This window comes from Sparassis crispa, assembly GCF_003851025.1.
Source record: "Sparassis crispa DNA, contig_000001F, whole genome shotgun sequence".
Lineage (NCBI taxonomy): Eukaryota > Fungi > Basidiomycota > Agaricomycetes > Polyporales > Sparassidaceae > Sparassis > Sparassis crispa.
In genome coordinates, this window is record NW_020939748.1 from 2,609,397 (window position 1) to 2,633,633 (window position 24,237).

The 24,237-nt window shown below is 56.8% G+C and overlaps 12 protein-coding genes across 12 annotated transcripts; 6 read left to right on the forward strand and 6 right to left on the reverse strand.

The window, feature by feature from the left end:
- Positions 1–310: 310 nt before the first annotated feature.
- SCP_0209080 (hypothetical protein) lies at positions 311–2,390 on the reverse strand (the record flags this gene model as incomplete). The annotated part of the gene is made up of 8 exons (XM_027754819.1): positions 311–475; positions 529–705; positions 763–800; positions 859–956; positions 1,008–1,385; positions 1,451–1,789; positions 1,846–2,096; positions 2,154–2,390. 8 exons carry the CDS (start codon positions 2,388–2,390, stop codon positions 311–313), a joined length of 1,683 nt encoding a protein of 560 aa, XP_027610620.1.
- A 275-nt stretch (positions 2,391–2,665) lies between these two features.
- SCP_0209090 (Isocitrate dehydrogenase [NAD] subunit 1, mitochondrial) lies at positions 2,666–4,307 on the forward strand (the record flags this gene model as incomplete). Its single annotated transcript, XM_027754820.1, has 10 exons — positions 2,666–2,713; positions 2,765–2,812; positions 2,873–2,902; positions 2,959–3,142; positions 3,193–3,485; positions 3,547–3,677; positions 3,735–3,870; positions 3,930–4,045; positions 4,107–4,189; positions 4,255–4,307. The coding sequence occupies 10 exons, from the start codon at positions 2,666–2,668 to the stop codon at positions 4,305–4,307; spliced, it is 1,122 nt and encodes a 373-aa protein (XP_027610621.1).
- A 173-nt stretch (positions 4,308–4,480) lies between these two features.
- On the reverse strand, positions 4,481–4,852 carry SCP_0209100 (hypothetical protein; the record flags this gene model as incomplete). Its single annotated transcript, XM_027754821.1, has 1 exon — positions 4,481–4,852. The coding sequence occupies one exon, from the start codon at positions 4,850–4,852 to the stop codon at positions 4,481–4,483; it is 372 nt and encodes a 123-aa protein (XP_027610622.1).
- A 125-nt stretch (positions 4,853–4,977) lies between these two features.
- On the reverse strand, positions 4,978–6,155 carry SCP_0209110 (hypothetical protein; the record flags this gene model as incomplete). The annotated part of the gene is made up of 6 exons (XM_027754822.1): positions 4,978–5,017; positions 5,089–5,218; positions 5,291–5,399; positions 5,552–5,665; positions 5,753–5,969; positions 6,028–6,155. 6 exons carry the CDS (start codon positions 6,153–6,155, stop codon positions 4,978–4,980), a joined length of 738 nt encoding a protein of 245 aa, XP_027610623.1.
- A 216-nt stretch (positions 6,156–6,371) lies between these two features.
- Positions 6,372–7,195, forward strand: SCP_0209120 (AP-1 complex subunit sigma-1; the record flags this gene model as incomplete). Its single annotated transcript, XM_027754823.1, has 7 exons — positions 6,372–6,405; positions 6,456–6,581; positions 6,640–6,770; positions 6,824–6,840; positions 6,900–6,927; positions 6,982–7,047; positions 7,109–7,195. The coding sequence occupies 7 exons, from the start codon at positions 6,372–6,374 to the stop codon at positions 7,193–7,195; spliced, it is 489 nt and encodes a 162-aa protein (XP_027610624.1).
- A 283-nt stretch (positions 7,196–7,478) lies between these two features.
- On the reverse strand, positions 7,479–9,482 carry SCP_0209130 (RNA exonuclease 3; the record flags this gene model as incomplete). The annotated part of the gene is made up of 7 exons (XM_027754824.1): positions 7,479–7,656; positions 7,719–7,955; positions 8,006–8,336; positions 8,403–8,754; positions 8,805–8,945; positions 9,018–9,080; positions 9,132–9,482. 7 exons carry the CDS (start codon positions 9,480–9,482, stop codon positions 7,479–7,481), a joined length of 1,653 nt encoding a protein of 550 aa, XP_027610625.1.
- Positions 9,483–9,649: 167 nt separating this feature from the next.
- On the forward strand, positions 9,650–11,605 carry SCP_0209140 (Sphingosine N-acyltransferase lac1; the record flags this gene model as incomplete). The annotated part of the gene is made up of 12 exons (XM_027754825.1): positions 9,650–9,670; positions 9,729–9,841; positions 9,890–9,934; positions 9,989–10,134; positions 10,184–10,530; positions 10,583–10,637; positions 10,695–10,857; positions 10,918–10,996; positions 11,048–11,124; positions 11,184–11,249; positions 11,308–11,445; positions 11,500–11,605. 12 exons carry the CDS (start codon positions 9,650–9,652, stop codon positions 11,603–11,605), a joined length of 1,356 nt encoding a protein of 451 aa, XP_027610626.1.
- A 384-nt stretch (positions 11,606–11,989) lies between these two features.
- Positions 11,990–13,848, reverse strand: SCP_0209150 (hypothetical protein; the record flags this gene model as incomplete). Its single annotated transcript, XM_027754826.1, has 7 exons — positions 11,990–12,250; positions 12,491–12,704; positions 12,759–12,889; positions 12,945–13,229; positions 13,366–13,565; positions 13,615–13,739; positions 13,793–13,848. The coding sequence occupies 7 exons, from the start codon at positions 13,846–13,848 to the stop codon at positions 11,990–11,992; spliced, it is 1,272 nt and encodes a 423-aa protein (XP_027610627.1).
- Positions 13,849–14,810: 962 nt separating this feature from the next.
- Positions 14,811–16,680, forward strand: SCP_0209160 (Sphingosine N-acyltransferase lac1; the record flags this gene model as incomplete). Its single annotated transcript, XM_027754827.1, has 11 exons — positions 14,811–14,866; positions 14,915–14,959; positions 15,014–15,159; positions 15,208–15,554; positions 15,607–15,661; positions 15,719–15,881; positions 15,941–16,019; positions 16,071–16,147; positions 16,209–16,274; positions 16,333–16,470; positions 16,539–16,680. 11 exons carry the CDS (start codon positions 14,811–14,813, stop codon positions 16,678–16,680), a joined length of 1,314 nt encoding a protein of 437 aa, XP_027610628.1.
- A 714-nt stretch (positions 16,681–17,394) lies between these two features.
- Positions 17,395–18,264, forward strand: SCP_0209170 (Histone H3.1/H3.2; the record flags this gene model as incomplete). The annotated part of the gene is made up of 4 exons (XM_027754828.1): positions 17,395–17,635; positions 17,708–17,805; positions 17,863–17,996; positions 18,168–18,264. 4 exons carry the CDS (start codon positions 17,395–17,397, stop codon positions 18,262–18,264), a joined length of 570 nt encoding a protein of 189 aa, XP_027610629.1.
- A 548-nt stretch (positions 18,265–18,812) lies between these two features.
- Positions 18,813–21,828, forward strand: SCP_0209180 (hypothetical protein; the record flags this gene model as incomplete). The annotated part of the gene is made up of 2 exons (XM_027754829.1): positions 18,813–20,073; positions 20,129–21,828. 2 exons carry the CDS (start codon positions 18,813–18,815, stop codon positions 21,826–21,828), a joined length of 2,961 nt encoding a protein of 986 aa, XP_027610630.1.
- An 828-nt stretch (positions 21,829–22,656) lies between these two features.
- On the reverse strand, positions 22,657–24,087 carry SCP_0209190 (hypothetical protein; the record flags this gene model as incomplete). The annotated part of the gene is made up of 7 exons (XM_027754830.1): positions 22,657–23,118; positions 23,183–23,262; positions 23,318–23,365; positions 23,418–23,435; positions 23,491–23,706; positions 23,759–23,864; positions 23,923–24,087. 7 exons carry the CDS (start codon positions 24,085–24,087, stop codon positions 22,657–22,659), a joined length of 1,095 nt encoding a protein of 364 aa, XP_027610631.1.
- Positions 24,088–24,237: the final 150 nt, after the last annotated feature.

Genomic DNA, 24,237 nt, shown 5'->3' on the forward strand with positions numbered 1-24,237 from the left:
GTCTTTACTTTACTCACTGAAAACCTGCCTCCCGAGTTCAGTGCACTTCTCGCGACTTACATAAGGACCACCAAAGGCCGCAAAAGCCTTACAAAAAACTAGCGCATTTCGTGGATTGTAAATTCAACGGACTCGGAGCTCTATCATTATCCGGGTGCATCTACATCTATAATGTCAACGACGACAGATACTGTACTTTCAGACGATATGCAGGGTATCACCGAATTACAACAACGTAGAAATGGAGATATCGTGTATTTTAGCAAGGTAACGAAGAGGGTTCGGACATCGGGGACGCATGGAGCACAACTTAAGAGAGTGAAGGTGCATCGACGGGCACTTCGTGGTTATGTAGCCATCGGAGGAGTGCATGATGTCCGGGAGAACTGGGAAGTAGGATCTGTCCATGGCGCAAGTTAGGCTCAAACCAGAGACCTTTGAGCACGCCATGTTCTGTGAGATAGCGTTTGATACGCTGTCAAGGGTGCGTGTCAGGTACTACGCGTGCGGCACCAGCGATGAACGAACCTTAGCATTGAGGATAGAGTCTTTTCCGCCGAGGAAGAACATTGTCTTCGTGGGGTCAAGCGCATTTGGTATATCTTCGTACCACAGCGAATTGGAATACCAATCAAAATGTCGCTGTAGGACGTTGGCGACGCCGAGCTCAGTGCCGACGTAATATTTCATGAGTAAGTCGATTCCCTGATATCGGAGCATTGGCATATACGGAACTTAACAGTTGCAAAAGCTGATGCTTACTGTTGAGCAAGGACGGTAAAGGAAGTTGTAACACACGTCTGGGACGCGATAGTCAGTGAATAGATCGATAAGGACGGGAATTACGAATGGAAATACCTCCTTCCCAAGAGCAGAATGCGACAGGATCAACGAAACACGAACGAGTGATCAACTCTGGATGTCTCTTCAACATCCACGCGTGCACAAACGAACCACTGCAACGCACTGAGCGATGAAGTCGAGATATCACATAAGAATTAACCTACTTGGAATGACTCAACATCGTCACACCCAAGGGAGATTGCATCTGCGTCACTTTTTCCCCATTCCGAGTGTAAGGTTGAGGCTTCGGAAGCGATTGGGGGCATCCCTCTTCCAAGCGGACCCAGCCCAGCTTGTTCATCAGCCCCGCGAGGCACTCTGACATGACGCGCCTGTTCATTGGCTTCAAATAATGCGGGTGAAAAATCTGCTGGCTTATGTGCGGCTGTAAGGGAATAAGTATTGGGTGATTTGGCAGTGATCGCAGGAGTTGTGAGATGAAGGGTTGGTAGTGAGCCAGCCCGAGCCCTAGGCCGTGGAGGAAAACAACAGGACGAGGTCCAGTAGCGGAACTCCAATGTGGAGGCACGCGCAGGACGTAGCTACACAGGCCAGGAAACAACGTTCAGAGCCTGCCGATGTTGAAAACCATGGGTACGCGACTCACTCAAGACCGTTGTATGTGCCAAACGTTACGTCCCACTGGGTCATGAGATATACTCGCGAGAGGAGGTTGCAGACCATAACTCCTGCATACCACACCAAAGGTCGCGAATACACACAAACAGGATCCAATGTGAGAAGGATTGGCTTTGCAGCCGGGTTAGACCCCTCGGGAATTGTAGAGCCCGAACGGAGCTCGATCATGTGGAGAACATCTCGAAGAGCGAGTTGATGTGGTTCCGGTACTTGATCGAAGGACGTGAAGCGTGCATTAAAAATCGACCAGTACAACCAGGCGTAAAATTCGTGTCTGCGTATGGATGACCATGGCACCTTGCCAAACCTAAGAACACGGCTGCTCAGTATCTGATATCATGCACAAGGATATGTGTTTCTCGCCATGTCCTCAAGTAGTTGCGGAAGTCGACCGCCCTGGGATCATCGTACCTCAGATGGATGAAGTCGTCGCTGATAGTTGACTTTGCTAATTTTGACGGCTCATGGTTACAACCAACTTCAGGTAAAGAAACTAAGCCGGCGCGTAACATGCGTTTAAACGCAGAACGAAGTTCCCCAAGACTGTGCAGAGGAAGCGAAGAAGAAGGAGCAATGTACCATGCCAACACGCAGTGGTGCACGTTGAAGAATACCTGAGACGCCAAGATGAGTTTCATTCCGCAAATGATCGATTGAACGCGATCGCTGACCTCACAGAGCGCAGCGATGAACAGAGTCCTTCCACACCATCCCAATGCCCAGATTTGGCCGGTCCGCAGAGTATAGATCACGTACGCCCATGAAAGCGGTACCATGAACCAGATGGGTAGAACTGCTCCGACCAAGACCAGATAGAAAGACACGTCGCGTTTGGGACGTGGGTGAAGTCGCTCCGAGATGTCGTAGAAGACGGTTTCTGCGAGCTTTCCGTCTTGTTGTAATTCCATGAGATTCAGGTATAATACGCGGCAGAGAGTAAATGGGCGTCGAGCAGGAAGAGATTGAAATAAATAGGCAGAGAAATGAAACGATATCACAGAAAGCCAGTGCAGTTTGCTACGCAGAGTTGTTGCACCTTGCCTTCGGCGACAGGGCTCAGCGTGATTACCTTCGAGGCAGGTCACGTTTCCTTCCCGGTTCGGCCGACATCACTTTTTCTACTCCCGAGCCATTTCCAAGTCTCCTCCGTTCCCGGCTCCGTTGGTGTTTTGTGCAGTCCACCATGTTCCGCAATACTCTCGCAGAGGCCGCCCGTCCCGTTCTTCATGCAGTGCGTGTTTTTATCACAAGTCACGAAAACTCACACCAATCCGTTCATCAGAGAACTGCCACCACTCTTTCCGCAGGTTTCCCGAGGGTCACTCACCGCGTGCGTCGTGTATACCGCCTCGGCCCCGTCTGGCTACTGAACGTGATCTATGATACATAGCTGCCAACCAAGTATGGCGGAGTCTACACAGTACGCGTCAGTCTTCGCAAGGGGAGCACCTGTGTTAAGAGACATCTCTTGTGCAGGTCACATTGATCCCGGGTGACGGTATTGGTAACGAGATCACCGACTCCGTCAAGGAGATCTTCGAGCATGTTAATGCTCCCATTGAATGGGAGCAGTATAATGTGTCCGGCATGTCCTCCTCCGGTGAGGAGCTCTTCAAGCAGGCTATGGAGAGCTTGAGGCGTAACCGAGTCGGTCTCAAGGGTGAGTATCTTTTTTCGCGTCTAATTGCCTGAACTGAATTTTATGTGAAGGCATCCTCTTCACGCCCATCTCTCAGTCCGGCCATATCTCGTGGAACGTCGCCATGCGTCAACAACTTGATATATACGCCTCTGTCGTTCTCTGCAAATCTCTTCCTGGATTCCCTACACGTCATTCAAATGTCGACTTTGCCATTATCCGCGAGAACACTGAGGGAGAATACTCTGGTCTTGAGCACCAAAGCTACCCAGGGGTTGTCGAAAGCTTGAAGGTCTCCACTCGTGCTAAGGCTGAGCGCATCACAAGATTCGCGTTTGATTTCGCGTTGAAGAACAACCGTAAGGTGCTAACATTGTCTAAAACGCGTCTATTCGCGAGTTTCCAACGTTCCTTCCTTTCGGCAGAAAGTCACGTGCGTGCACAAGGCCAACATCATGAAGCTCGGTGATGGTCTTTTCCTGAACACCTTCCGTCGTGTTGCGGAGGAGTACAAGACCACCGGCATCGAGTTCAACGACATGATCGTTGACAACACGTGCGTGCTCGATGCTCCCCACGGCTTTCTGGCTATTGAATTTTTGTGATTTTTCAGCTCCATGCAGCTTGTAGCACGACCAACACAGTTCGATGTTATGGTCATGCCCAATTTGTACGGCGCCATCGTCTCCAACATCGGTGCCGCCCTCGTAGGCGGTCCTGGAATCGTGCCCGGGTGTAATGTTGGTCGTGTTAGTAGATCTTCCTGTGACCGAGTCTGCAATTTGGAACTAATGATTTTGTAATTCAGGACTACGCGCTATTTGAGCCCGGATGCCGTCATGTTGCTAAGGACATCATGGGTACTAACCGTGCTAACCCGGCAGCGATGATCCTCAGTGCCACCATGATGCTCAGACACCTGGGGTAAGAGCGTTTTCACTTTATTCCTCCTTGGTGGCCTGCTCAGCCCCACTTTGTACGACAGACTCGATGGTCTTGCGAACAACATTGCAAGCGCCACCTTCGATGTGATCAACAGTGGAAAGGTCCGCACTGCCGACATGGGCGGTGAGTCTACAGTACCCTAGCTATCATGTATTTCTTCTGAAGGCTGAATGGCTTGAAATATTCAGGTTCTGCAACGACGTCAGAGTTCACTGCGGCCATCGTCAAAAACTTGAGCTGAGCGCGCGTCCCGCGCATAAGCTGGCACACCCGGGAGTGATGGAGTAATGCGTCGTGATTACTACCACTACATCGGTTGTTGTGTAGATAATTTACATGATAATCCTAAGCTCCCACAATAATACCCTATGATGCTTTGCCCTTCACCAACAATGCTAGTGCGCGGAGCAAACATTAATGCGGAGCGGCCAGGGCGTCCGGGTCAACACCATTGAACGTGTCGTCCGCGTCCAGGATTTCCTCATATTCTTCGAGTGTCATACCACGCGCCCTCTTGTGCTCTGGTCCATTGTCTTGCCCGTCTGCTGGACCTGGGAGCGCCTCCTGTTGAATAGGAGGTTTAACATCCTCGAGGGGGTGTTCTCGATGAGCCTCAGCCTTCCTCAGACCCAAGATGGTGTCATAATCCACCCTACCATTCTTGCCCCACTGTGCGTCCGGTCGGAACTCGAGGTAAAGTGCATGCCCTTTCTCGTTCAGTTCCGTTGGGGTGAAGCTGTTGGCGAGTAACCGCAGGGCGCCGACTACGCGCGGCGTGTTGTACATCAGTTTCTTCTTGATGTATGAGTATGCTTGGGTTGGCCGGATAGGTCCCTCCGTTAAAATTGCGCGCCACTGCGAGGCGACCCTGCAGAGCGGGCTGTTGAAGGCAGGCAAACGCGTCAAAACGGTCACGATTTTGCAAATCGCACGGCGAGGTACACGCACATCCTGAAGGAAATGAATAACCGAAGGCTCCGTCAGTTCCGTGTTGACGCGGACTTCCAAGGGACGCCACTTACTTTCGACCCATGAGGTCTACGTACGGCTGAGAGGATGTGAGGCTTCTCTCGAACTCTTTCTCCTTGCCCTTTGGGAAGATATTTGCGGACACACCGCCGTAAATAGCATTCATCTGCGTGAATGCGAGGGCTGGAAAGCGAGATGAGCTAATCGACACTTCCCACACAGCATTCATGCTGTGTACGCAAGGAAATGGCATACCAATGCTCAGTGCCTCCTCACGTTTGAAGCCCTGCCGTTCCAGCACGACCATCGCCCAGACTGCCATGATAGGGGCGCGGTTGATGAATATGTTCTTGTTCTTCAATACCTAGCACAGCACACAGCCCGCGCACGTGGTTAATCAGTCACTCGCAAAACTTTCTACATCCACTCCAGCACACGCAGGAGAGAATGAGGGATCATGCACCGGGCGAGTACACAGGGTGGCGCCCCGGTCGATGATCCAGGCGAAAGACACACCTCTTCGTCGAGTATTTCATCAAATTCGAGGCTGTCAAGGACTTCTTCTCCTTCCGGTCTGTCCGGCAAAAATTCATTCGTATCACTGGTGCGCTTGCGCTTCCTGGGAGAGATCTAATGGACAACACCAGGTTACGAGATGGAGGATCACACCACTTAGTCCGCTTTATGTAAGTTTGCAATTCAACGGCATGTACGCACGTCGGTCTGGGCACTGCGCGAAGTGCTGGCAAGGGGGCCTTCGCTATTGGAAGTACCCTGTGCGTCATTTTTAGTGCTCTTGCTATGTGGGTTGAACCCCCCTTTTCGAATAGCCGCAAGGATGAGCCTCCTGAGCCCTTCCTCGTTAATACCCGCTGCGATCAACTGTATGTCAGTCAAACGGCCAATCGCCGAAGGAGTCTTATGCTCCTTCAATCTGTACGATAGAGTTCAGTAAGAAGTAGTAATATCACAACATTCCGTCAAGAGCTGACATCTTCGCTGCAACGCCTATGGCTTTGGTCATCGGGACCCGGTTAGAGACGAGGGCCCTCAAAAATCGCTGCAGAAGCTCATCAGGCTTCGCAGTTGATGTAGTATCCTCAATTTGAGATTTCTCCATGCTGGTACTAGTAAAGGACGAGTTCGACTTTGACTTGTAGTTGGTGGTGGAAAGAAAGAACCAAATCTCAGCCACAACCGTGTGCCATTTGTGATCGGGAAGCACGTGGTACGTGAACCAGGCGTTGATTACCTCTTTGGTTTTCGCAAATAGCCGTATACTAACACTACTGCTTCCGAGTCGCCACTGCAAGCGCCGGCACTCAGCAACTGTAACATGATCACCTACATTCTGCTCGTATCAAGGCAAGGTATGTGAAGCCGTGTGGTAGATTATTGTCTGATGCTACAGGTACTGCAGGGAAGGTCCGTCTCTCAAAATGGTTCACGACGATGCCGCAGAAGGCGAAAGCCAAGATCGTCAAGGACGTCACTCAGCTCGTTCTTGCTCGTCGGACACGGATGTGTAACTTTTTGGAGTATAAGGGTGCGCACACTGTGATGTACTCTGAGGTCTCACTTTGATAGCTGTTGCGCATGCACAGACACCAAGGTCGTATACCGGCGCTACGCTTCACTGTTCTTCGTCTGCGGTATTGGATCGGCAGACAACGAATTGATCACGCTGGAGATCATCCATAGATACGTCGAAGTACTTGATCGGTACTTTGGCAACGTGAGTTCGACAAAATTTAGAAGTTTTTGCAATTCTGATGCTTTGCGGTTTAGGTGTGCGAGCTCGATCTGTGAGGAGCATTCATGATCTGGCTGACAGTAGATGCTAACCCTTTGCGTTACATCACAGTATCTTTAACTTCCAGAAAGCCTATGCAGTGAGTAGCTCGCGGAATGCCGGCCTTTATTCCTTGCTTGACCTCCTGAAACAGATACTGGACGAGCTGATCATTGCAGGAGAACTCCAGGAGTCATCAAAGAAATCAGTGCTCAGAGTGGTCCGTCCCTGACGGGTATCACCCACCTCATGCCCAAAATATTCTGACACGCTACCCTTAGGTGACGCAGTCAGACAGCATCGAGGAGCAGGAAAACAGCGAAGACACGATGGCTCGACTCGGCAGCCTTGGCTCAAGAGGCAATTAGTTTATAATGCACAAGTTGGTTGGGCGGGTTCACTTTCGCGCGTATTTATTCCCTCTATATTTCGTCATACGCCTCGTCGTATACACTTGGTGAACGAACTTACACTTGGTAAACGACATAACTTGCTGAACGACTTTCACTAGCTGAACGATATTTAACATGATGTATGTTGCTGTCCAGCTTCGAGCGGGTTCTCCTCATGATTTACAATGTATCCAGAGCATGCAGGTCTGTCTCAAACAATAGTGCAATCATCCGTGCGTGAATCACGTTCAACTATGAGTCAAGATGGTCCCACATTGTGGGTCTCCGATGGCTTGGTATCTACCTTTGGTCGAGGATTCGGGTTATTCAAGACCTGCCATCGTACCAGGTCGAGGGTAGCAACCGAGTCTTCCACAGAACTGTGACCGACCGTGCCACCTCCGGCCTGGATTGTCCTTCCGAGGAACTCCTTGACGCTACGTAGCGTTGACATCGCTCATCATGGCGATTGAATGCAAGAAACAATGTGGGCACTTACAGATTTCTGAGAGCACGCCGGAAAGGCGGACCTGAGGGATGCCGGAACATGATCGCCGTGTCGACACATCGATAATGAATCATTCGCAGAGTCTTCAGGTCATTGTCGAGGCCGTGACCAATGACGATGGTTTTCGAGCTGACGAGTGCATCCAGTGAAGCTCGAATACCAGAGAGGGGCAGAAGTGCAGTCTTGTATGACTCTGCAGTGATGCCAGAAAAGCGGGTGTTGAAATCACTACGGAGAATAATGAGTACAAGATAGATTGCACAGAATGTGAGACACACATGACCTCGACCCCCTCATCCATCCTGACGTGTTCATCGAATACTTCCTTTCCAGTGGAATCTACGGCAGATACTCGGGCGACACGCATGCCGCCTGTGGTGTATATCATCTCACAATCCAGAGCTACGATATCCAACGCAGTGTCTGCGGTCATATCAGAGTCAGTGGACGAATTGTCTGATTGCTCCGGCGATGTCCCTGGTGTGAACGAAAACGGGTGTCGAAGATGCAGGTCTTCGGGCGTTAAGTCATAGAAAACGTGTGGTCCTCGTTCACAGCCTTCGTCGTCCATTGAGCGCGAGCAACAGGTGTAGAGGCGCCTCCTCTCGCCTTCAAGAGCACATCGGTGTGAGCTGTGCAATATCACGCATACGACGAACAGAAGCACACACTGACCATTTACCTTGGAGGAATAGGGCTTTCCCCAGTGGAAAACGCACTCATCTGCTTCCTCTGCTCGCTTGACCTTGAATTGCTGGCGACATCGTTCGCAGGTCTTGATGGAGCCCTCTTCACTAGATCGCTCCCCTCCAGAGCCCGGTGGAATATCTACGATATAACCCCATCGTCTCATTTCATCTACGGAGAGAACGTAAGGTTCAAGTTGAGATGCAGTGAGACGCAGCGCCTCCATCTTCTTTCGCGCCTCCTCTCGCTTGGTGACATCACATTCAGTCCCGACAGACGGGTGGGAGAAGTGATCAGGAAATGATCGTTTCTTGAGAGTAGCGATTGAAGAGATAACCGCCTGAGAATAGTCGTGAGGCTGTTCACTACGGGCAAACTAAGGTGCCATACATTGCGATAGGTATACTTCGTGGAGATGTTGTACACCTCTTCTTCCTGACGCAAGGCATGTTCCGACGCTAACGACGGGTTCGCGGGAAGTATCTTCTCATAGAGAACAAGAAAATGATCATAGAGATTCTTGAGCATTGCCTTCACGGGGTGATGGATGTTGATAGATAGATGAGAGACATCGCGTGACGGATGTTAAGCAAGCGCACGGACCTGACGAACGGAAATAGGAACTTGGGACTGTGCCGCACTGACGCGAAGCACAGGTACGCCCGTCTGCGTTCATGTGTGAAGAATTCAAACCATACAATGACGAATCAAACTCACAGACGTATGGGACGCTGTAGGTACAGCTATTGATTTCTGTAACGGCCCGGTCCTCTGCAGTTTTCTTGGAGGCTCTTGATTGGAAGCATCACTGCTGCCTGCGACAGCGTGTAACGGCGAGCTAACAGAGCGCTTTGCAGGTAATATAGACGGGAAGGCTTTCTGTGCATGTTGAGACGATGATGATGGTGGCGGCTGTTCTGAGGGAGGTGTGGGGGCAACATCAACGACGATGGTGATCGGAGACTGGTAGACAACGTCGGGATCGTGAGTGTACAGGCAATTGACGCGTCTGCAAGACTGTTTCTCTGGACATGGCAGCTTGCTGAACAAACCGAGAGTAGGAAACATGACCGAGAGAGGAAAGCCGTTTTGAGTCAACGCCAGCCGCCGGCGTCCTCGGCGCATTGATCCGACTTTTTTCTGCTACGAATTCCATCCTTTCGGGGAGAAAAAAAAGACATTCCGGAGCGGATACTCGGCATCTTCGGACATCTGTCAGTCAACACTTGGGCGTAATGCCGGCCGAGCCGGGCACGGTGAGATCCCACGATCGGTTCATCGGCACTCGGCTGAGCGCCAGATATATATCCTCAGCAATTTGCGATATCTCACTTCCCGGCGTGGGTGTCCTTCTTTCGTTCGTCCACGAGCATGGCCCCTTCACTGAGTCTGCGCCAGAGAGCGCTCGAGCAGTCTCTCCAGATAGAGTATGTGTCTGCCTCCTCGTTACAGTATTGACCTCACCGTGTTCACAGGACGAAGGATACCCACCACCTCACGGGCCCGTTCCGACCACAGACGTGCGTCCCCCCGCTCCGTTCGTCTTCTTTCGCGTTATAACGTGTCTACTGCAGTCCCCTTGATGCTCAGTTCCCGGAGTCACCAACGATGGCTCAGAAAGGCGCGAATGGGCACATCCCAGCTGCGTTCGACCGCTGGTCGACCGCCTCACAAGGATTTGGGGCTGACATCATGTCCATGCGATGGATAGTGGTTCCATGTACGTCGTCTCTATCGCGACTCTAGCGGGATTCCTCACTCCCCCGTAGCCTCTTCGCTGAAAATTATCATCGCCTCCATCGTGCTATGGGCGAACTGGGAGATACTCGCGCCTTACGTTGGCGATCTGCCGAACCCCTTTGCGCCTCTCCTTTTTATATCATATCGTATCCCGGACTCATCCCCGGACGACCCTCGTTACTCCAAGGGCATTCTTGACTTTGTATTTGTATCATACTATATCGTGGTCTTCTCCTTCGTCCGCCAGTTTATCACCCTCCAGGTGTCCAGACCTGTTGCGCAGTGGTTCGGGATCAAGAGGGAGTCAAAATTGGCTAGATTTGGCGAGCAGGGTTACGCCCTTGTATATTTTGCTGTAATGGGAGCCTGGGGTGCGGTGAGTTGCTCACTTTCGCTCAATCACCGCATTGGCTAATAGTCGTCTTCAGCGCATCATGTCGCAGTCACCTATATGGTGGTACGACACGAAGAATTTCTGGCTCGGTTCGTAGTGCGGCGTGCGTGTCCTGGCCAGTATCGCTCATCAACAGTCGAATCCAGGCTATCCGCACTGGGACATGAAACCAGAACTGAAGCGGTACTACCTCATGCAGGCAGCGTATTGGTGCCAACAGCTCATCGTGCTCTTGCTGAACCTGGAGAAACCACGCAAAGACTACACGGAACTGGTCGCTCACCATTTGGTCACGCTCTGGCTAGTGGGGTGCGTTTTGACGGGTAAAGCTGGCTCTTCTCCGCGATTATTCTGACTGCGACATCTCAGTTGGAGCTATGTCTGCAACATGACGCAAATCGGCAACGCCGTGTACCTCAGTATGGACGTGCCCGATACGTTCCTCGCCGTAAGTTACCTTCTCGCAAAACTTCACTCCTACTCAGCGCGCAATCCCTAGTTCTCCAAACTGCTGAATTACATCCAATGGGAGTATACCAAGGTCGTAACGTTCGTCGTCTTCGTCGGCGTCTGGTCGTGAGTGTATCGCGTGAGCCCGCGCCGTCGTTCAGCGTTTCATACATGCTCTTGTCCAGGTACTTCCGGATATTCCTGAACATGGTCATGCTCTGGTCGGTGTGGACCGAGTACGATCTGATACCGTGCGTGGTTTCCCCTGTTGTCTCCGCCTGGAGTGTATCCGCCTGACAGCAGCGACAGTCTAGCCTCGCAGCGGTTCTGGCCGCCCGACGGGGTGTGGATGGTGTGGTGGATGAAGTACCAAGTGTTTATCCCGATCTTCCTCTTGCTCTGCCTCAACCTCTTCTGGTACTTCCTCATTTTGCGGATCGCGTACCGGTACGCCCCTACCTCCTTGTGCCTTCTCTAATTCGCTGGCTGATGCACTTGCAGTGTCGCGGGGCCCACGCAGGGAATAACGGACGTGCGGTCGGACGACGAGGACGACGGGGGCGACGACGGGAAGGATGACGGGGAGGACGACGACAAGGATGAGTGATGGCGCGCGAAAGAAAAGATACACTACATGGCTCCGCCCTGACTTTTAATGACGCGAACGACGACGAAACACGTAGCACCTTGATACCCGTAGCCGTAACACTGGCCGCTGTCTGTTGGATTGCTCCAGTGGTCTCATAATGAATCCGAACATACTCTACGATGCACCGGGTGCTGTGCATGTGTGAGTGAGTGGCCTCGCGGTAGACTTGCCAGGGACGCGGGCACGGCGCACCAAGCTAGTTCATGCGATTCGGACGTCTGGGGGATTGTGATACTTTCGAGACAGACAGACAGAATACAGCCGCAGTACAGAGCAGGCTACAACAGCACGGGACGAAACCCGTCCAATCAATACACCATTACAATACTTCATCATTTCCCCTCACTGCCAAAAGTTAGTGCCCTCCCCGTTCGCGTCGCCGCTCGCGTCCGCGTCCGCGTCCGCGTCCACCTCCGCCTCCGCCGGGGCAACAGGCACGCCGGGGGGCATCAGACCTTCGAAGTCGTCGTAGTCCGAGTCCTCCTCCCACGGCTCGAACGCGACCTTGGGGTCCGTGCTCGTCGTGCGGTTCGGCCAGCGCTTCTCGCGCTGCACGTCGACGGGGTCCCCCGCGGCCATGCTCTGCATCGCGAGCAGCGTGTACTGTCCACGGGGATCAGTTGGATCAGTTCAGCGTGGGGACAGCGCGGAGGGGGGAGAGGGGTGAGAGGGGAAGGGGAAACAAGAGAGAGGAGGAACGATAGGAGGGGGAACGAGAGAGAGGGGGAACAAGAAGAGGGGTGAATATAAGAGGGGAGAATAAGAGAGGGGAGAAATAAGAGGAAACCGAATAGATTTAGCTGACTACGCCGGGAGAGAAGGGAACGAGAGAGGAAGACTCACGTGGGCGTCGTTCCCCGCGTTGTGCAGGGACTCGGTCTTGATCTGCAGGTGGATGCACACGCGCTCGAGCGCGCGGCGGTTCGCGCTGGACTCGCCCTCGAGCGCGGCGAAGAGATCCGCGGTGTCGACGACGAAGACGCCGCGCGCGGGCGGCGCGTCGGGGAGGATGAACTCGAGCTCGGAGACCGCGCGCAGCGCGTCCGAGCGCAGGTACCTGCGGGGGCGAGTGCGGTCAGCGGTCAGCGGCGGCGGGCGGGAGAGCACGCACTTGATGTCCTGGCTGTTGTCGTGGAAGACGAGGAAGAGCGGGCCGCGCGCGCTGTGCTCGTCGACGAGCGCGCATATGCGCTCCTTGAACGCCTGCTTGCTGACCTCCTCGCTCTGCCCGAAGTTGTAATACTGCCGCGCGGGTGCGATCAGCATGGCCGCGCGCACAAAGAGAGAAAGCACGCACATCGCGACGCTCGGGGACGTACGTGTTCGTGTACCCGCGGTGCTCCTTGACGACGAGATGGCCGCGCTGCGCGAGCTGCTCGTGCTCATGCTGGTCGTCCCAGCGGACGAGGCTCCAGCCGAACTCGGTGAGCACGGTGTGGTCGCGGTCCCAGGCCTCGAAGTCGAGCGCGAGCCAGGTGCCGGCGCGCGCGGCCCAGAGGGTGCGCACCTTCTCGAACGCGAGGCGGCGCGCGGCGAGCAGGGTCGTCGTGCCCTTCATGCGCCTGTTGTTCTTCTCGATCGTCTGTGCGCCGCGTGAGCGTCTGTGGGTGCCTCTGCGGCCGCGTCGGCGGACGCGGCTGCGGAGCTGGGAAGTGGCGGGGGGGGGTCGGGACACGGACACGGACGGGGTGGGGCGGGATGGGGGAGAGAGGACGCACCTTGATTGCCTTCTTGAGGCTGGCGGCGTCGCGGTAGACGCAGGGCGAGCAGTTGGTGAGGTCGGAGGACTGGAGGAGGTAGTCGGACGCGGGGATGGGGAGCGGGGCGTCGGTGAGGCGCATGGCGTGCAGCCAGTAGCGGATGTACTCGATCTGGGTGGAGGAGAAGAGCAGGCGCATCTCCCCGTTCGGGAACGTCCCTGGGAATTCGGTCAGCGGTGTGAGGGTCAGTGTGGGGATGGGACGCACCGAGGAAGAGCTCGATGCCGTCAATGCCGGCTTTGCGGAGAGGGTGGTCGGGGTGGACGAGGGCGTCGTAGGCGAGGAGGGCCTTGAGCGGGCTGATGTCCTTGGGCTCGGGCAGGACCTGGTGCCTGCGGGTGGCGGTCAGCTTGGTCTCACCGAGTGCAGGGGAGAAAGGACGGGCCACTCGAAGAAGATGTCAGTGAAGCGATAGTAGCCTGTCGATACTGCAACAGGCATCGTGAACGTTCTGGTTATTCTGCGAGCCCTCTGTCTTGGGAGCTCTCTGTGCTGGAGAGATGGGTATCGATGGCGAGGTGAAGGGTGCAGTGCAGCGCCTGAGGAGCGTCTAACGCGTCACGCGTTAGACGCTCAATGTCCATATCGGGCGACGCGTCGATTGAACGCCCGATGCAGATCTCAACCGCGTCGCGGGCCACCACCGTCGATTGTCTGATTCGATTGGCGCCCTATGGGCGCCTCCTGTCACGTCACTGCGGGCGGCTTACCCCGGGCCCTCGGCGGAGCTGCCGGCCACGACGTACAATATTTGCAGGGCCTTGCCTGGATTGAGTGATGGTGTTTTCTTTGGAAGATGTGTGACGGTGCAACCAGCAGCAGCTGTAGCTGGCGCAGGCCACCGAAGGCAATCCAAAGCGGAAAAGTGCAGTTGAGCTCCCCCGCACCCTATGAGCAGGGAGTTGCATACAACTCATGGGGTTGTGCACAAGCTCTCAACATTATCATGAGTGAGAGAGAATGATGCATACAGGCTGTGTACCATTAGCACATGTGCAGTTCTTACTGATATCCAAGTTAGAAAATTCTATGTTACCTTGTGCCGCACATTAGAATATTTTCTCAGAGTGTAACAAACCCAGTTCTTACTTACCGGAGGCTCTGCCGGTTGCTGCCGGTTGAGGCGCTGAATATTTTGAAATCAGGGCGTGATGTGACTGAGCGCCTTGTAGGGCGCCAATCGAATTCAATCGACCGTAGACTCCAACCGCCACCGTGCACGTGACCGCTCCTGTGTCGCCAGTGTTCACAAATCTATACCGCTGCTGCTGCTCATCTCGCGTGATACACTCTTATCTGCTTTCGGTTTATCGGCACTCGGCTGAGCGCCAGATATATATCCTCAGCAATTTGCGACACATCGCTTCCCGGGCTGGGTGTCCTTCTTTCGTTCGTCCACGAGCATGGCCCCTTCACCGAGTCTGCGCCAGAGAGCGCTCGAGCAGTCTCTCCAGATAGAGTATGTGTCTGCCTCCTCGCTACAGTATTGACCTCACCGTGTTCGCAGGACGAAGGATACCCACCACATCACGGGCCCGTTCCGACCACAGACGTGCGTCCACCCGCTCCGTTCGTCTTCTTTCGCATTATAACGTGTCTACTGCAGTCCCCTTGATGCTCAGTTCCCGGAGTCACCAACGATGGCTCAGAAAGGCGCGAATGGGCACATCCCAGCTGCGTTCGACCGCTGGTCGACCGCCTCACGAGGATTTGGGGCTGACATCATGTCCATGAGATGGATAGTGGTTCCATGTACGTCGTCTCTATCGCGACTCTAGCGGGGTTCCTCACTCCCCGTAGCCTCTTCCCTCAAAATGATAATCACCTCCGTCGTGCTATGGGCGAACTGGGAGATACTCGCGCCTTACGTTGGGGATCTGCCAAACCCCTTTGCGCCTCTCCTTTTTATATCATATCGTATCCTGGACTCCTCCCCGGACGACCCTCGTTACTCCAAAGGCATTCTTGACTTTGTATTTGTATCATACTATATCGTGGTCTTCTCCTTCGTCCGCCAGTTTATCACCCTCCAGGTGTCGAGACCTGTTGGCCAATGGTTCGGGATCAAGAGGGAGTCAAAATTGGCTAGATTTGGCGAGCAGGGTTATGCCCTTGTATATTTTGCTGTAATGGGAGCCTGGGGTGCGGTGAGTTACTCCCTTTTGCTCAATCGCCGCATCGGCTAACAGTCGTCTTCAGCGCATCATGTCGCAGTCACCTATATGGTGGTACGATACTAAGAATTTCTGGCTCGGTTCGTAGTGCGGCGTGCGTGTCCTGGCCAGTATCGCTCATCAACAGTCGAATCCAGGCTATCCGCACTGGGACATGAAACCAGAACTCAAGCGCTACTACCTCATGGAGGCAGCGTATTGGTGCCATCAGCTCATCGTGCTCTTGCTGAACCTGGAGAAACCACGTAAAGACTACGCGGAACTGGTCGCTCATCATTTGGTCACGCTCTGGCTGGTGGGGTGCGTTTTGATGAGTATGGCTGGCGCTTTCCGCTATTATTCTGACTGCGACATCTCAGTGCCAGCTATGTCTGCAACATGACGCAAATCGGCAACGCCGTGTACCTCAGTATGGATGTGCCCGATGCATTCTTCGCTGTAGGTCGCCTTCTCGCGAGAACTCTCTCCTACTCAGCGCGCAATCCCTAGTTCTCCAAACTGCTGAACTACATCCAATGGGAGTACACCAAGGTCGTATCGTTCGTCATCTTCGTCGGCGTCTGGTCGTGAGTGTATCGCATGAGCGCGCGCTCCGTCGTTCAGCACTTCATCCATGCTCTTGTCCAGCTACTTCCGGATATTCCTGAACATGGTCATGCTCTGGTCGGTGTGGACCGAGTACGATCTGATACCGTGCGTGGTTTCCCCTCTTGTCTCCGCCTGGGGTGTATCCGCCTGACAGCAGCGACAGTCTCGCCTCTCAGCGCTTCTGGCCGCCCGACGGGGTGTGGATGGTGTGGTGGATGAAGTACCAAGTGTTTATCCCGATCTTCCTCTTGCTCTGCCTCAACCTCTTCTGGTACTTCCTCATTCTGCGGATCATGTACCGGTACGTCCCTACCTTCCTGCTCCCTCCTCCCTGTGCGTGCTCTAATTCGCTGGCTGATGTGCTTGCAGCGTCGTGGGGCCCACGCAGGGAATAACGGACGTGCGGTCGGACGACGAGGACGACGGGGGCGACGACGGGGGCGGCGACGGGAAGGATGACGGGGAGGACGACGACAAGGATGACGTGGGGGACGACGACAAGGATGAGTGATGGCGCGCGCGAAAGCAAAGATACACTACATGGCTCCGCCCCGACTTTTAATGACGCGAACGACGACGAAACACGCAGCACCTTGATACCCGTAGCCGTATATACTGGCCGCTGTCTGTTGGTTTGCTCCAGTGGTCTCATAATGAATCCGAACACACTGTACGACGTACGGTGTGCCGTACTTGGGGTGTGAGTGAGTGGGGCGCGGGCACGGTGCACGAGGCTCGTTCGTGCGGGATCGTGATACATTCGAGACAGACAGACGGGATACAGACGCGGTGCAGAGCGGTCTGCAACAGCACGGAACGAAACCCATCCAATCGATACACCAATAAATACTTGATCACTTCTCTTCATCCTCAGGAGGTGAAGGACGCGTGACGCTCCATTTCCATATCGGGCGACGCGTCAACTGAACGCCCGATGCAGATCTCAACCGCGTCGCGGGCCACCACCGTGACCGTGCGCTCCTGTGTCCTTGCTGTTCACAAATCTATACCGCTGCTGCTGCTGATCTCGCGCGATACCCTCTTATCTGCTTTCTTTGTTATCACACTTTTCTTGCTTGCAGACGCTGCGCGCAGTGCTTACGCGTTACCACGTTGGCGAACTCGAACTGCGTCTACTCGGCGACACTTTTTCGTACCGGACAGACGTCACTCTATTGTATATACTACCCCCAGCTGACCGCTTGTCTCCTGCCAAGTCCCGCACATGGCGCAGACGGTGCAAAAGGGCAAGCGAAAGCAGCCCAATCCTGAACGAGACAGCTCGGACGTCACTCCGCCGCCCTCGGCGAAGAAGCCACGTGCGGCGACCGCGCGCAAGAGCACCGGAGGGCGCCTCCCGCGGGGTCGACCAAGCGGAGGCGGCGGTGGTGGTGGAGGAGGTGGTGGTGGTGGAGGAGGAGGTGGTGGTGGTGGCGGTGGTGGGGCAGGAGGCGCGCAAGCGAAGAGTATGCGTTTCCATCCTCGTCGTCCTTTTCTCACTGAACGCTGATGTGGCCGCATTGGCGCGTGTACTATAGAGCGAAGGTTCCGGCCTGGGACAGTCGCGCTGCGGGATATCCGCAAATACCAGCGCAGCACGGAACTGCTCATCCGCAAGCTGCCGTTCTCGCGGGTGGTGCGTTGTGCTTACTACTCTCAGTTGTGCGCGGGGGCGCTGATCGTTGGGTTGCAGGTGCGCGAGATTGCGGTGGATATGACGACGGACATGAATGTGTACGGGGCGACGGGGCTGCGGTGGCAGAGCTCTGCGATCATGGCGCTGCAGGAGGCGACGGAGGCGTACTTGGTGCATCTATTTGAGGACGCGTGAGTGTTTGTTTCGGTCGTTTTTGCAGTCGGGGGGCGTGGAGGGCCGTGGCGTGTGGGGTGGCGTGCTTCTGTTCTCTTGCGGCTGATGCGGCCTCGGAAGCGTGGCTGTTTTTGTGTTTCTGGGTTGAGGAGATGGGCGTGTGCTGACCGGGTTCCGGTGCGTGACAGGAATCTGTGCGCTATCCATGCGAAGCGGGTGACGATCATGCAGCGGGACATTCAGCTTGCGCGACGCATAAGAGGGCCGTGGGGTGGGATGGCATGATATATTGCGATGTACCGTTGGCGTAGAATATATATAATCCATGGGATGGGAAGGTGTGGGATGAGAAGCTCTGAGAAGAGATGTGAGCGTGCGAGGACCCGCTCGACGTCCTTGGGCGATGAATGGGGAAAGGAAGAGGACGGAGGGGGTTGATTGGCCGAGGGGGGATCAGTGTTCTATATATGGATATTGTTGCGCGAGCGTCGTGCATGCATGATGATAGTACATCCGTCCATCTCGCATCGCACGCCCGCAGTCTCCTTTCTCTCCGACGTCCTCCTCGTCCTCCTCGTCGCTCTCCTCGTCGGCGACGGGCTGTCCATCACTAGGTCACGTCCTCGCCGCTGACTGTTCTCGTCACGTCCACCGCGTCACCGCGCCGGAAACGTCAAGGGACCGGGTCCCTTTCTTTGGCCCAGCCTCGATCATTATTCCTCATCTTCGTCTCGATTTCGCCTGACGTCGTCGCTGCCGATGCTCTAGTCTCAACCGCAAGCCAACGTTTACTCCTCTGCTCGTCGCCCTTTCTCTCTCCATCTGCCGCCACCATGCGCCGTCTCGCTGCCGTCTTCGCCGCCAAGCGCACCGACAGGTCCGACGCTGCCTCCTCTGTCGCCGACGACTCTCCAGCAGCCCCCCCGTCCCAGCAGCTCTCAAAGCCCCGCTCGCGTTTCTTCCGCTCCCTCTCCCGCAAGGCTGCACCACCCGCACAGAGTCTCGTCGTCTCAGACCATACCCCTTCGTCCTCCTCCTCTTCCAGCGCTGGGCCCAGCACCCCTGACGACGATGGCACCAGTTCCTTCCGTGCTGCTGCCTCTAGAAAGAACTGGCTCGCATGGCACCACGACACCCCTCCCGCCCCACAGTACATATCCGCGCCCACGCCCACATCCCGCTCGGTTCCGCCAGCATCACCCCGCCACGGCTCGGAAGAAGACCTCTCCTCAGACGAGTCGTCCGGGACCGAGCCAGAGCAACCACTCTCTCCCACCGTCGTTGCCCCGCAGCGCCCGCGTATATGCCTAACCCCCTCCTCCTCCGACCACTCCCACTCCTCTGCCCGCAGCGGTCCCCTCTCTCCCACCGCTTACGTTCGTGCCCTCACCGTGAACGCCCTCCTGTCTGCGTTCTCTCCCCCGCCCCTCCTGCACGTTCCAAACACCCCGCTCTTTCCCCGCTCGTGCAATCTCCGACGCACCCTTCCTCCGCTCTCCGCGGATCCCGTCTGTCCTTCCATGCTCAGGCGCCATTTACTTCGCCGCCTCGACCGCGCTCGCACCCTCGCACCCTCAGAACAGTACTCACTCGCGCCTTTCGCTTCCCGTAGAGGTCACCCCACGGCCGCCTCCCATCGCGGGCCCTCGCGCAACTCCGTCCAGACCATAGACGACGTCGCAGTCTCCGACGGTAAGCGCATCGGCATGCACAGCGACGGCCTCAGGCTCTGGGCCGAGCGCCCGTGTTTCGAGGATCGCATGGTCGTATACCTGCCTGCGCACCCAGGCTCTGTGCAGAATGTGGTCTGCATACCCGTCTCTGGCCCCGGCCTTGGCGTCGCGGCCATCGAATTTTCTGAGACGTTGGAGCTGCTCGCGGGCCTCTACGACCCGGATGCGGAAGTAGCCGCGACCGCGGAGGCGGAGGACGCGAATGTGCTACCCGCGTGGTTGCTCGACGTGACGCTGACCCCGCCGCTGTCATTATCGAGCTCAGCCACGCCCGAGTCCTCTGGCCCGACCACGCCCACGTCCACGAGCCCGATGCCGTCGCCCGTCCTGTCAGGCTCCAGCAAGCCGCCGGAGCTCTCCGGTGAGTACTCACATCACGCTGCGCGCAGCGTGTGCTGATTCACACATCTTCCCAGTGACGCTTCCTTCGCCACCTCCCCGTGGCCAGCTGTACAAAGCTGCGCCCTCGCCTCTGCGGATAGAACACAGCCAGGTCCTCTTCTCGATCCCTCCCACCTCGCCGAGGCGTACCGCGTCCCCTGCCGCACCCACACCCACCGTCTCCCCGTCCCCGTCGTCCTCTACCGGTACGAGTGTCACCGTGAAGCCGTCATCGCCCGTACACACCAAGCCAAACGTACGCTTCGCCGAGTCGGTGCCCGCAGACGCTCCCGGCATGGACGCCTACCGCACGGACAACATCCCGCTCGGCTACGTGCAGCGCATCAAGCACCAGCGCGCAGAAAAGGCGCGGTTCCTCGCCGTCGAGCGTGCGCGCCGCGACGAGGCGGTGCGTGCCGAGGAGCAGCGCCGCCGCCGCGAGGCCGAGCGCCGCGCGCTCGAAGAGGAGCGCAAGAAGCGGCTGTACGCCGAGGAGGTCGCGCGTGCGCGCGCGCGCCGCGAGAGCATGCGCGTGGACCCGGACTGGGAGATCGCGCGCGAGAAGGAGCGCGAGCGCCGCGGGCGCGAGGTGCGTCCTGTCCTCGCGCGCCCCGCGTACGACGCGCAGCCCGCGCCTGCGCCGAGGAGGCAGGGGTCTGCGGAGCCCAATGTGCGCAGAGACGAGTCGCCCGCGCAGCGTTCGGCGGTGGCTGGGTCGAGGTCGAGCTCGGTGCGCCCTGCGAGTATCAACGGGTCGGCGGCGGCGGAGCACGGGTCGCCTGCTGCTGCTGCTGCTACGCGCTCGTCGTCCTCGCCTGATGTCCGTCATGGCCAGGGCCAGGGCCGACCGAATGCGAGCAGGCGCGGGTCCATGGTGTCCGACGCTGGCTCGCGCCCTTCGCCGGCACCGCCGGGCTCGCCTGCGTGGATGTCCTCGCCGAACGGGAGCCCGCGGATGAACCCGCGGTTGAGCATGAACATGGGCGTGCCGTCGATGCCGATGCAGATGGTGCAGGTGCCGATGCCGATGCAGATGGTGCCCGTGCCCGTGCCCGTCGCGATGCCGTACGCGCTCCCGATGGGCATGTACGGCATGAGCGCGGGGATGATGATGGACGCGCCGCTCCTCCCGCCGAGCCCGCCGTTCATGGTCCACCAGTTTGGCTACCGCGCGCCGTCGCCCGCCCAGGGCCCGTCGTCGCAGAGCAGGGACCACAGCCGCTCGCGCGCGCATAGCTCTTCGCCCGCCCCCGGCCCTCGCGACCACGCGCACAGCTCCTCACCCGCCCCCGGTCATCGCGACCACGCGCACAGCTCCTCGCCCGCCCCCGGTCATCGCGACCATGCGCCCTCGCCTTCGCGCAGCCCGCAACCGCAACCGCAAAACCGGTCCCATAGCTCATCGCCGCGCCAGGCGGCCGCGCTGCTCTCGCCGCACACCCAGCAGCGCTCGCCGATGTCCCCCGCGCAGGCCCCGTCCCCGTCGTCGTCCGCCCCGCGCGCACACCATCAGCGGCGCTCGAGCGCGGACGTCGACGTGCACCGCTCGGCGCAGCCCCCGCCGCAGAGCTCGGACCGCCGCAGCACCAAGTCCTCCGCGCCGCGCCCGGCGCCCACGCACCACGCGTCGCTGCCCCCGTCTGTGCCCCCGATGCCGCGGTCCACGCGCGCACAGGACGGCTTCCAGATCCTCAGCAGGCCCTCGGCGGGGCGGCGGCAGACGATGATTTCATGACGACGTGTTACCCCGTTTCGTTCTTCCGTTCTTCCGTCCGGACTTGCTCGTTTGTTCGTTTGTTGTGCATGGGTGTTCGGAGTATCACTATTTGTTTTTTTGGATCGATGCAAATGCAATGTAAACACGCCCCCTCCCCCATCCTATCCTGTCCTGCGCACCCTTTGTGTCCTCGCTGTGTCTGCCTACTCGCCCTGCTAATACTACCGCGACCGTGTCGTCGCGCTCCCCGCGCTCGTTATCCCCCTTCCTCCTTGCACCTTGTTGTCAAAATTACTCCGCCCATCCCCAGCCCCATACCACTTGCATACTTTAGTACAGGCCCGCACGGACCCGGATGCGCCTTCCGTCGTATTTATCGCACGCTAGGACCCGCACGCGCACGGACTCGTTTCTGTTGTCGCTCGTCATGCCGCAATTCACGCGCTCCCGTCGCTGGCACTGTTGCATATATATATATCTCCATATCCTACGTACCATGCGCACACGCCCCACGCCCGCTTTGGACCGCCCGCTGTTTGCATTTTTTTTAGCTTAGTATCACTAGCACCACCACCAGTACTACAGTGCCGCAATCTTGTTACGTACGGACTTTTTCTTTTTTTCTGTCCAACCCAATCCAATCCAGTTTGTTCTTCTGCTGCGACGGTCGTTCGAGCGGGCTGCGTTCTGACGGTCGCCACGCAGCGTGAACGCAAACAGGAAGATGTAGTAGGACCCTGTTCAGACTAACAACATATACCGTAGGATACAAGCAATCAAGGGTCCGTGTCCCAGTAAAATAAAGTATCATCATCGTCAACCCCATCCATACAGCCCATCAAACGTCTATGACGACCTCGACGCGATCGGGTCGTACTTGTCGAGCGTGGGGACCTCCACGGTCGGGACGAGCGCGCGGTCCTTCATCGTGGGGCGCATGAACGAGCGGCCCGTGCCGCGCTCACCCCGCGCGCGGTTCATGAAGAAGAGCGCGCCGAGCACGAGGTAGCCAACGCCCAAGACGCTGACGACGACGATGAGCGCGATCGTCACGGGCTGCGTCGTACCGCCGCGCGCCCCCGACGGCGCGACGGGGTTCTCGATCGCCGCGACGAGGTCCGCGGAGGTCTGCATGATGCTGCGGCTCTGCGACGTCGAGGAGGCGGCCGCGCCCGCGCCCGCGCTCACGCCGGAGGGGAACGCGTTCCCCGCGACGCGCGGCACCTGCTGGGCCATCGGCTGGGCGCCGCGCGTGAGGCCGCAGCGCTGCAGGCACTCGTCTGTGCCGAGGACGAAGGTGTCGGGGATCTGGTACCGCCGGTGATTGTCAGTCACGTCCGGTGTGTTAATTGAATATGAGCGCTGCGCTCACCATCGAGGCCAACTGGACGACTTCTTGAACACCGACGTCGCCGAGAGACGCGCCGACGACGCCGGGTGGCATTCCGAAAACTGAGGTATGGAGTGTCAATATCACTCGGTTGAAATCGACAGGGAATGTGCTCACAGAGCTGAGCAACTGGACTAGCGCCAGGATCCTCGTTGTTCAGCGCAGCTAATCGAGGGTGAGCACATAACGTGGATGTCGCGCGTGGATCAGCACGTACAGACGAATGTAACAGGGTCTGGGAACACGTCGTAAACCTCTCACGTCAATCTAAACGTGGATGAGAGACGTACCACAGTTGTCATTGATCTGGAAGTGAACAGAGCCCTGAGGAAGGACTATGCCAGAACCAGCAGTCACGTTGTTGAAGATAAAGCGTGTACCGCCCTGCTGGATCATGCCAGTGGTGATCGTGCCGTTGACTGCGTACAGCAACTCGGTAGCACGGGGATGCAGGTGGGGTGTGTTTAGACCGCACGGCTCGAGGAAGCCAACAGCCATGGCGAGCCCTGCAGCCTCAGTGAGTCGGATAATGGGCAGAGCGGGAGCTGCACAACCTACCATTGCCTACTACTGCGGGAAAATCAGCGACGGAGGCGAGGACAAGGTGACCGCCCGCTCCTTGCGTAATAGCCTTCGGCGGAGGGTTCTCAAAGTCAAAGACGAACTGACGTGAACCATCTACCGTGAGCTACGACGTAGCCGGACAAACGAGGAGGACATACGTCGCTGTCTGACAATAGGTTGACGCGAGTAGCTGCACCATTAGCTGTTTTGAGCTGCGCCACAAGCGACGCCTCGGCAGCGGCAGCGGCAGCGGCTGATGAGGCTGATTGTGCGAGCACTCCTGCAGCGCTCACTGCGAGCGATACCAACAGCGGGGAGAACATAGTCGAGACAATAGCTAGAGAAAAGTGAGAAATGGAAAGGATAGAAGGAGAAACTCGAGAGGAAAACGGGTTACCGATCCCCACCTTATAAGCATGCGCCGTAGCTAGCTTCTCCATATGTGCACTGCTGTAACGTATGTTACATGTTAC